General features: G+C 48.8%; 2 protein-coding genes across 3 annotated transcripts; one reads left to right on the top strand and one right to left on the bottom strand.

Annotated features, from left to right (window-relative positions):
* The first annotated feature begins 3,068 nt into the window (after positions 1-3,068).
* Positions 3,069-4,749, top strand: LOC123443360 (probable transcription factor At3g04930). Its single transcript, XM_045119702.1, has one exon. It carries the CDS (start codon positions 3,208-3,210, stop codon positions 4,420-4,422), a length of 1,215 nt encoding a protein of 404 aa, XP_044975637.1. The 5' UTR covers positions 3,069-3,207; the 3' UTR covers positions 4,423-4,749.
* LOC123443361 (heavy metal-associated isoprenylated plant protein 39-like) lies at positions 4,611-7,127 on the bottom strand. 2 transcript variants are annotated; one of them, XM_045119703.1, is made up of 3 exons: positions 6,063-7,127; positions 5,837-5,915; positions 4,611-5,726 (listed from the first exon to the last, which is right to left on the bottom strand). In XM_045119703.1, exons 1-3 carry the CDS (start codon positions 6,069-6,071, stop codon positions 5,281-5,283), a joined length of 534 nt encoding a protein of 177 aa, XP_044975638.1. In that variant the 5' UTR covers positions 6,072-7,127; the 3' UTR covers positions 4,611-5,280. The 2 variants fall into 2 exon arrangements, with proteins under 2 accessions (XP_044975638.1, XP_044975640.1); XM_045119705.1 differs by having other exon boundaries at positions 5,837-5,912; positions 6,063-6,683.
* Between the last annotated feature and the right edge of the window lie 4,096 nt (positions 7,128-11,223).

The following is an 11,223-nucleotide window of genomic DNA, read 5'->3' as shown; positions in this document are numbered from 1 at the left end:
ATTTTGCTATAAATAGGGCTACACAGCCCACATATTCTCACACTCAAACATGGATGAGGAGGACAATACTCTCTTCCCACTCTCTGATTTTGGTCTTGGGGGTATGGAGTATAACATCTGCCCTCCGAGCTTCGATCCAACCACCATGTCCATGCCCCCACCCATGCAAGAACACAAGCTTACATTTTTGGTGCTTTCCATATTAGCATGTGATGTGTTATCGGTACCTGTCTCTACAGTGTCATCAGAATCTTCTTTCATCCTTGTTGGAAGAATAATTGAAGATAGAAGAACTAGTCTCACCCCGGATATGATGAAAACACTAATGTGGGTGAAAGATGTGGAGCTATCAAGAAGGAGAGCCCAACATACTGCAGAAAACCCGGAACTACTAGCCATGTTTGAAGAAATGAACCTTGAAGAAGACTCGGAATAATAGTAGTGTAGTCTCTTTCCTTTTCTTTCGTAATTTTCTTATATTTTTTGTAATTTTCCTTACCTTTTGTAATTCTAGAGCGTGGCTTTGTACTCTTTTACTTTTTAGGCATAAAAGGTTTTAGCGAGGCAACCATTAATAAAGCTTAAGATTTATACCAAATGCTACATTGCCTCAGTTTTTATTATATGCATTATTGTTGCCTAACATGCCTAACGTGTCATTTTTTTGCTATAAAAAGAGATGCGCACTTCCCCATTTCTCACACTCAAACTCCATTCCATTTTACACACACAAACATGACTGATCCAAATCAAAACGTTCTTCCGAGACGCTCTTCCATTTAGAGGTTCTACAATGAAGAATTTGTTCGAGATGAGAATGATCTTGCCTAACTTTTTGCAAAGTGCAAACAATGCGATAAGAAGTTGCTCGAGTAAAAGAATGATGGAACCAACCACCTGATGAGGCACAAGATAGCACACATGAAGGCAGAGGAGGCGGCAACGGCTAGGCGAAGACTGCGAGGCAAGGTTGAAGGATCCCAATTAGTGAGTTGTAGTCTTTGTAATTTCTTGTCTTTCTCTATATTTTAATCTTTTAGTACTTCTAAAGCATGGCTTGTGCTCTTTTAGTTTTATGGGATGAAAGGTTTTAATGAGGCTGACGCTAATAAAACTCTAAATTTATTCCACATAATACTCTACCAAATTTTACATTTTAACCTTTCTTCGCTGTTTCTTGGTCTGTTTTATGAAAAAAATATATGAAAAATTACGTAAACGGACCGGAGTTCCACGTATCGTCCGAGCTAGCCCACTGTCATGCCTGGACCGCCACCCTGGGCATATGGACTGACATGTCATGATCCGATTAATATTAGTGACGTGTCGGGCCAGTTTACGACAGGCCGGGCCATGCCATGTGAGGCCCGCTCGTTTGGCCATGTATGCTCTGCAGTCACCTGGCTAATCGTGGGTCACATGCGACACGCTCCCAGCTGTGTCAAGTTTCTTTCTGCTGGGCCCCACGCGTCAGCACACCCCAAACGGTAGTCGCCTCGCTTGAAAAAAAGAAAGAAAAGAAAGTAGTGCAGCCACTCCTTGTGCCCGCTAGCGCGACGCCACACACTCAGTCCGACCAGGTCCTCCTATCTGACGTATCCGGCTCACCCGATTCGACTCCACCCGAACACCTAACCCCCCTCCCACCACCACGAGGCCACCACCATTGTACGAGTACAAGTACACCCAGGTACGAGTACCCTTCCCCGTTGTCCTTCTCCTGTCGTCGCGGCAGGTCCTGGACGCTGAGGAGGATGGAGTCGACGACGTCCTCGTCGTACGAATCCTCCTCCCGCTCCTCCGGATCGCCCAGCACCGGGATCGTCGCTCCAGCCGCACGAGACGTCGCTGGGGCGGCGCACACCCAGCGCCGGGATCATCATCAACGAGCCTGACGCTTTTTGCTCCTGCCTCGTGAGACCAAAGACGAAGCCTGGGTTCCTGCCCGTCAAGTAGGAACACCTTGCCATGGCCGTCGACGATGAGGCCGCCCTGAAATGGGCGCGAGACGACTATGTACGGGAAGAAATGGAGCACCAGCGCAACGTCATGGAGGAGATCGCCGCCCGTCACCGCGGCCACGTCCGCAAGGAGGGCGGCGTCGTCATCCTTGACAAGAGCGACGAGGAGGCGCCGACGCCCGTTTGCCTCGGTGACCCATGGCACGGGAACAACAAGGACGACGCTCCAGCGGGTGGTAACGACGACGACTACACCGCCTTCTACAAGCTCCCCGGCATATAGAAGGCGACGACGACAGGCGGCAATGGCGGGCGATGACGACTTTAGCTTAGTTTAGTTTAATTTTAATGTTTAATTATGTTTTTTTTGTAGTTTTTTATAATTTTTAATGAAGCTATGAATTTCGTATGAATTTGATTGGGTTTTGGTCAAATTTGGGGTGTTCTTTTAAACCCTTTCGGGCTATCATTGAGGAGAGGGGGGTGACTGCGAACCCGAGCCTTCCAGGATGATTTTTTCACCGTCGCGCTCTAGAAGGCGCTATTTGACGTCCAATAATGTTAGACCTACAAAGACTTACAAAGGTTTACTTAACCTTCCAAACTAATTCTTCTCTCCCCCTAATTTTCAGTGAGGGTGGGACCACTCATCCCTCAATTACTAATCACAATACTACACATTAGTTTGTACGAAAAATCTTTAAGTAATCATTTGTAGATGTAGCATTACTCATTTTACGCCCTAAGGACGAACGGCTGGAGATACTCTTATTCGTTCTTATAACGAGGCAGCTCATGTTCTAGCAAAGTCAGTTGAATATGATGTAAAGTCCTGCTGGTTTAATGTGTTTCCTGATATTATCAGGACCATTGTTCGTACTGAACAAATCCTATACAGAGCTGCCTTTTTGTCTAAAAAAACGACGTCACGCTTCCCCCGCCTCATTCCTCTCCGTCCGTAGGTACCTCTGCAGTCACCTCGCTAATCCTGGGTCGGATGCGACACGCTCCCAGCTGGGTCCAGTTTCTTTCTGCCTGGCACCAGGCGTCAGCGGGGCAACGACCCCCCAAAAGGCAGCCGCTCCGCTAGAAAAAAGAAAAGAAAAGAAAGCAGTGCAGCCACTCCTCCTGCCCGCTAGCGCGACGCCACGCAGTCAGTCTGGGCAGGTCCTCCTATCCGCCGTATCCGGTTCACCCGATTCGACTCCACCCGAACCCCTAATCCCCCTCCCACCAGGCCACCACCATGGCCGACGACCCCGCCTCCGCCCGCTCCTCCTCCTCCGCCGCGGACGAAGACGAGGAGGGCACCGACAGCGACGCCTCCAATAACTCCCACCCACCCGCCGCCCTGGAGGCCCCGCTCCCCGACTGCCCTGCCCCACCGCCTTCAGCCCCCGCTGCCGCTGCCGCTGCCGCTGTCTTCCCCGAACCAGCCGGCCCAGTTTCGCCGCCTCCGCCGCAGGGGGCGGGTGTCGCGGCGGCGGCGGAGGACTCGCGGCGGCTGTTCCAGAGGCTGTGGACGGACGAGGAGGAGTTGCTCATCCTGCGCGGGTTCCTCGAGTTCACGTCGCGCCGGGGCACCGCGTTCGCGTCCCACCAGTACGACACGGGGCCCTTCTACGAGGAGATCCGCCGGAAGCTCTCCTTCGACTTCTCCAAGAACCAGCTCATCGAGAAGCTGCGCCGCCTCAAGAAGAAGTACCGCGTCTGCGCCACCCGCATGGCGTCCCAGGGCGCCGCCTTCGCCTTCAAGAGCGCGCACGAGGGCGCCATCTACGACGTCGCGCGCCACATCTGGCGCCCCGCCTTCAAGCGCGACGGCGCCGGGGGCGACGCCTCGGACGAGGACGACATCAACCCCGCAGAAGCAGCAGCAGTTGCAGCAGCCGCCGCCGCTGCCGCCGCGGAGCCGCCTGCTGCGGTCGAGGAAGGTGGCGGCGGAAGCGCGTCTGCGCACACCCCCAGGGGCAGGGGTTCGCGGCGTGGAAGGAAGAGGACGGCGCAAGAGATGGAGGCGCACGCATTCCCTGCAACTCCTGCTCCGATGTTAACCGATGTGGCTCAGGAGCCAGCTGTGGCTGCGTTCGAGAGTTCCGTGCCGGTGATTGCGCAGCCACCTTCAGTGCCGGCAGCACCATTGCCTCCTTATCCAGTGACAACCAATGGCCCCTCTGAAGCTCATGTCAGGAGTATCCTGTCACCGCTGCTCAAGGAGCTCATCAGCTCGGTTGCTGTTCCTGGGCAGAACGTACCAGGATTGGGATTGGGCATGGGATTCGGGGGTGCTGATATTCTTGGCGCTGGTCTTGGGGTGGCTGGACTGAGCCCTCGGGTGCCCGGGGATGACAAGTGGAGGCAGCAGCAGGTTCTTGAGCTGGAGGTCTACCTCAAGAGGATTGAGCTTGTCCGGGAGCAGGTCATGGTGGCGCTACAACAACTCAGGTCATCACAAAGATGATTACCTCATATTGTGCTGTAGAAATCTCCGATTCGGAGGTAACATTTTTTTTTTCTCTAAAGAGTAGTGAGTATTTGTTTACTGTCAATGCGGCATTGGAAAAGGCATACATACAAAGTTGGTGGTGTGCTTCTCGTTATACGCTTGGCCACTTGGGCCGCTTAGTTTTATTCCATGTAGTTGTCGTCATAAGGTTAGGGATGGAACTTTGATCTGTAGATGGGATGGTGATCAAAGTTTGTCATTGCTTGTAGCTCACTTTATTCTAGGGATGTGATGAGTCGTATAAGTCATTCGAGAAATGCAGTCAAGGGTTTTGAGTCTCGAGATTTATGGCCTGCAAGTCGTAATTTGACATATTTTTTTTTTCTAATGACAAAAGAGTAACAAGAGAAAGGAAACTGAAAACAATACTAATACATGTGCTGCCTGGAGCACGGCGAATTGATGATCCTTCAAACTCGTGTGATTTCGTTTCACCAATGCATCCATCTTCTGTGGTGGTTCTTCTGTCATCCAGTTTGAGTCAATTCTTTTTTGATTAAGCTGTTGACAGACTGCACACTCCCTTATCTCAGCTCGTTTTAAATAAGTTCCTTTTCATTGCCCTTTCGCATAGACGGAGTGATCTTTGAACCACCAATGTAAACTCATCAGGTAACCATCAATATCCACAAATAGTGAGCTTTTATTATACTTATATATGCCACTAGTAGTATTGACAGACTGAAGCATCATACCCAAAGTAAGCCGTCGTGTTACAATGGAAAAGGAACCATCACTGTACGAAAAGAAAACTCCAACGACACGACAGACCGCCATACATACTCCTCGTGAGGACGACGATGAACCAACGGCTTACTGGATGCCGCATTCTCCTCCGCCTCCGCGTGACCTCTCTTGGTAGCAGGCGTATCCCAGCGGCGGCGCGCGCACGCCGTAGCCGTAGCCATTGCTGTAGTAGTGGCAGCTGGGCAGGCCGCAGGGACTGGAGTGGCAGCCCGGCGTGCAGCGGTACCCGTGGTTGTACGACGGCGTCCCATTGTCGCCGCAGTCGTCGCAGCACGGCTCCTTGCAGGCCTCCTCGCACTTCTCCTTGCAGGCCTTCTCGTACTTGTCCTTCCAGGCCTTCTCGCAGGCCTCCTGACAGGGGCTCTTCTTCTCCTTGGGCTTGTCGTCCTCCACGCTGATGACAGTCGCGGCGAAGCACGACTTCCTGAGCTTCTGCACGACGTGCACCGGGTCGACGGTGCCGACCACGGTCAGGGTGCACTTGTCCTGGTCAATGTCCATGGACTTGATCCCTGGAAATTGCATACATTTTTTAAAAAATTTCTTGAAACAAAATTGCATACATTTGGTAAATAAGAAGATAGTACGGGTTGGAACTTGGAACTTGAAGGTAGATAGGTACCCTCGAGCTTGGCAACAGTTGACATGATCTTGCTCTTGCACTTCTCCCCGATTAGATCAGCTCTGATCACGATCTTCTGCTGGCCATTCACAAGTGAAAACACGAGCGATCAGCACAAGTGTACATGATTATCAAAAAGCACAAGTGTACACCTTCAAGTTCACTCGACGGAGCCCCAAACACATACGGAGTACAAGCAAAACGAATGAACATGATCGCTAATTACCTTGGACATTGTGAACCTGTGATTTGTGAGCTAGCTAGCCGTGAGCCTGTGACGCCCTTGGACTTGTTGGGGACTCTAGCGTGTGCAGAGGAAGACGCTTTTGTGATGCAGAGCCTGTCCGCTTCCAAGCCGTTTATATAAGGTGGCAGTCAACTCTGCAACAGCCATGTTGGCTGGACTGGGGCTTGGTCATACTCCTACGTAGGTGCACCGTGCACAGTCCTACTGCTACTTGCGTTTAAGCTAATATCTTAGTACCACTACAAGTATAACGAACTCCTTTCTTAATACAAGATGTTGCAATTTGCGGTTAAACCGCGGTTCCTAGAACGCACTGCCCTTTGTTTGTTTGTGGTTCATCCATACGTTGCAAGTGTCAAAGTCACTGGTTTAACAAGTCCCAACACGTCTGCCTCTCAATCATCAGAAAGATGGACAGACATGCCGTGTATGTAGCCGGAGAAATCAAGTGACGCTGCTGCAAGTTGTATACAGTGGCAACGACGAGAATCAAATCAACTCATATGTCATAACACCATTGGCTAGGACTTGGTCGTGCTAATCGTTGTACTTCTACCGGTTGAAAGATTGTTTTCTTATAACATGGTTGTTGCCCTATAGTTCCCCATTCGAGTTTTGGTCCTTGTTACTCTGCACCAAACGTTGGATAAGTTCGTAAGTGCAAAAGTTGCAAGAAAAACTCAGTTCTACTAAATAGCAAAAACCAAATGCATATCAGTGCCATCTTTCAACTAAGACTCAGCTTAACAAAATTAATACACGCCCTTCAAATTTAAACTACCGCCTGGAATGTCGAAGCTAAAGCCATATTTTTACAGGTACCGGTGCTAATGGTTGGTTGACGTTCTGGCGGTTCACCGATTCTCCATTGAAACACGTGAGAGCAAATATAATAACAGGCTTATACTCCACTTACATGATGTTTTTGCCGGTAAAATTGACAAAAATGACCCCTGGGGGAAAGAACTCACGGAGTGACCCCTCGCGGGAAATATTTCACCGGCCTGATCCTTTTGTGTGGCGCCCTACACCTAGGCGCCACACTACACTGTGTGACGCCTAGCCGTTCGGCGCCACACCCCCCGACCACCTGGCAGGGAGGGCCCACCCCCCAGGCCGTGTGACGCCTAAGCCTCAGGCGTCACACATTGTAATGTGTGGCGCCGAACGCTTAGGCGCCACACATTGACTTAACTGGCCACGGGCCAGCCCCCCTCCCCACCCCCTCCCTCATTCAAACAAAAACTGCAACGGCGGTGGCGGCTGACTCTCACCCCCTCCCTAATCCCCTCCCCCATCTCCTTCAGATCTGGTGATTTCTTCCTTGGATTGATCCCCCAAGGTAATCTCCTCCCCCATCCCTTCCGTTTCCCATCCTTCTATCCAAGTGTATTAGGTTTTTGTTGAGTAGATTGATTTGAGTAGGTTCTTAGGATTTGACTAGTTAGGATATGAGTTAGTATATGAGTAGATGAGTAGTAGTAGTTCATATTTGTAGTTAGTATTAGTAGTTAGTATATGAGTATATTAGTAGTAGTAGTTCATATTTGTAGTTAGTATGAATAGTTAGTATTAGTAGTTAGTAATAGTAGTTAGTATTAGTAGTTAGTATATGAGTATATTAGTAGTAGTAGTAGTAGTAGTTAGGATATGAGTATATGAGTAGTAGTAGTTCATATGAGTTCTTAGGATTTGAGTAGTAGTAGTAGTTAGGATATGTAGATTAGTGGATGAGTAGTAGTAGTTAGGATATGTAGTTCATATGAGTTCTTAGGATTTGTAGGATGGTGTAATTTTTTGAATATGAGTATTTTTTGAATATTAGTTAGTATATGAGTAGATGAGTAATTTTCTGAATATGATTATTTTTTTGTGATTTGTAGGATGGTGTGGCTTCTGAATAATGTTTATGACGTTGAACACCGGGCCTATTTCATGTCGAGAAGAAAATGGTAAGTAGAAAATGATTAGTAGATGAGTAATTTTTTGAAAATGTAATAAGCACTTGATATCTTCTTCTCCTATATGTTTGTAGGAGCTTACGCCCTTGAAGATCCGGTCTCATGGGGCATCGTCTGTAATGCAGTACGATGAGCGGTACACCCCGTACATCGAGATGACAGGACTCCTTCCATTCGTGCAGCTTGTGAGTCCGTCAACTCCCAATCTGAACGCTGCGGCAGTCACAACACTTATTGATCGTTGGAGGCCGGAGACACATAGTTTTCACCTCCGGACCGGAGAGATGACGGTTACTCTTCAAGATGTTTCCACTCACCGGATGATTATGCAAAAGGAAAGAACCCGGTGGCCGTGGGCTCTCGTTTGTCAAGGATGAGAAGCATGGACGATGAGGATGAGGATGACGATGACGATGAGTCGGATGACACGGAGCAATTTGTGGTTGCCAGAAGAAAGAAGCTAGTTTCTAAGAGGGGACGAGGCCCCAAGATGTGAAGCGGAGCCATTTGGAGTTGGTGTTGCACTTGTGTTGTGAACCATTTACTTTTGTTGTGAACTATTTACTTTTGTTATGAACTATTTCGAGTTGTGAACCATTTAGTTGCTGTTGCACTTGTTGTGAACCATTTAGTTGCTGTCTAAATATATGATGATGATGCTGTCAAAAATGTTGTCTAAATATATGATGATGCTGTTGCACTTGTTGTGAACCATTTAGTTGCTGTCAAAAATGCTGTATTGCTGTCAAAATTAAGCTTCCAGCAGGTTTTCACATGTGTGGCGCCCAAGGCTTAGGCGCCACACATGTGCAACGCCTAAGCCTTAGGCGCCACACATGTGCAACGCCCAAGGCTTAGGTGCCACACATGTGAAAACCTGCTGGAATCTCAAAGCACACTATTTCCCGCCACCTTTCCCTCCTCCGTTCCCGCCAAAATTTCCACGTCTTCTTTCCCGCCACCTTTCCCTCCTCCGTTCCCGCCAAAATTTCCACGTCTTCTTTCCCGCCACCTTTCCCTCCTCCGTTCCCGCCTAAATTTCCACGTTTCCTTTCCCGCCACCTTTCCCTCCTCCGTTCCCGCCACCTTTCCCTCCTCCGATCTATAAAAGGAGGCATTGGACTGCCTTCCTCCGTCATCCAGCCTCACTTGAGAACACTACCACCGCTTTAGTCAATATGAGTTTGCCTTGCTCGGATCAAAGCATCAGGCCTAAGAAAATGAAGAGTGCGAGTTTGCCTCGGGGTGTGGAAGCAGTTCGATGTTGGTGCGGTGATCTCTGCAAGGTGAAGGAGGTGGAGGATTTTTCAGATTGGTTGGGCATGAAGTTTTTCATGTGCGCCAATTATGAATCTGATCCACCCGAATCTATTTCTGCGTACATCAGGCCTCCGGTATGCTCAAGTCGTCCAGATTATTGTTTACTTGATATTATTGTTTACTTGAATCTGATCCTCCTGGTAGTCTCCTCCTCCTCTCTGCATGTACTATCGTTGGATTGACACGGAAATGCCAGACTGGGCGGTGACCGAGATTCGTGAAAGAGGTCGCCGTGCATGGGCTAGCTGGGACTTGGAAGAGCGCCGCGAGAAGGCTGAAGCAGAGGAGAAAGCAGCGCAGAAGAAAGAGTGGGCATTCCCAGTTGTTCTCTGCCTCAAACATTGGTTCTCAAACGGTAATACTTTGGTTCTCAAAATATGCAAGAACCATTCCCAGTTAACATTGTTCTCTGCCTCAACCAAAGCAAAAGCCACAGGCATCAACCGGTTGTTGGCATCACTTGCTATTGCAACCAACAAAGTGCCGTTGAATTGTCCGGTCAAAAACGTGCCGTCGATGGAGATGACAGGACGACAGTGCTGGAAAGCCCTCACACATTGCTCAAATGCCCAAAATGCACGGCCAAATACACGGATCCTATTTCCATTGAGAATCCTTGTTTTCTCCCCATACGGCTCGACCACATGAACCATGCCCGGGTTAGTGTGGTCAATAGCTCCCAACAACCTAGGTATGCGGTTGTATGCTTCCTCCCAATCACCATACAACATCTTGAATGCGGCTTGCTTTGCTTTCCATGCCTTACCATATTTCACCTCGTAGTGAAAGAGGGCTTTCACAAGGTCTTGTACGCTTTTTATGCTCATTGTAGGAAGAGAGGAGATGGAGTTGGAAAGCCTATAAGCGATGAACTCGGAGGTGAGTTGTCTATGGCTTTGCGATGAAAGGGCACCATCATCCCTCTTGCCTCGACACATGTGAGGCATACAACTGACAATGTTCCATCCTGGCCCTCCTTTCCATGGTCTTGCATGGACAATCCAAGGACACCCTCTATCCTCACATGCAACCGTGTAACGCAGCTTCATGTTTGAATGGACAACTTTGTGTGGCCTATAATGCGTAACAGAATATTCATCCAACCACATCTTCAGTTCAAAGAATGTTTCGAACTTTGACCCCAGCAAAATAATATTCTTCCCATGTGTGTCCCGATGAGAAGGTGGCCTAACTCCAAACAATATGCCTTCGCCTCCGTCAACCACGACTTCATCCGCAAGGCTAAGATCCTCGAACAATGGTGTCCAGTGATCACGCTTTAATACCTTCGTGAAAGCTTCAGCCTCCTTTGCCGTGAACCCTTCCTCATCAACTTCTTCATCGGGACCCTCATCGTCAGACTCAGAGGCATAGCCACGTGAGTATGGAATATAATGGTCCATTGTCTCTTGCAAATTATATTTGTCCAAATCACCAAGATTGTTGTCATGAAGAACATTACCATCATTCTCATCATCATCGTGCTCATCATTAGCCTCTACCAATGGTTCATGTTCAATGTTGACCTCTTCGTTGGCCTCTTCGACGCAAGAAAGAGGTTCAATGTTGGCCTCTTCGTTGGTGGGTGCAGGAATAGCTTCAACAATCGAAGAGGCAACCCGGTTCAAATCCAACAAGTTAGGAACATTTGTTTTGATGGCAAATAACTCTAGAGCCTTGTCTAGTGATTCGGCCACCGTATCCTTGTATGCAAGCCAACGTTGCTCGGAGTTGACACGCATGGTCTTCCAACGAATGTGCATTCCGAATCCCACATTATGCCTACCATCAAACTCAACTACATCACTAGGGTCCATCCAATTCAAATCCTTTCGGACTTGTTCCAACAATTCACCATA

The sequence above is a fragment of the Hordeum vulgare genome, chromosome 3H (assembly GCF_904849725.1).
Source record: "Hordeum vulgare subsp. vulgare chromosome 3H, MorexV3_pseudomolecules_assembly, whole genome shotgun sequence".
NCBI classification, from domain to species: Eukaryota; Viridiplantae; Streptophyta; class Magnoliopsida; order Poales; family Poaceae; genus Hordeum; species Hordeum vulgare.
This window is presented reverse-complemented; position numbering and strand designations above follow the sequence as displayed.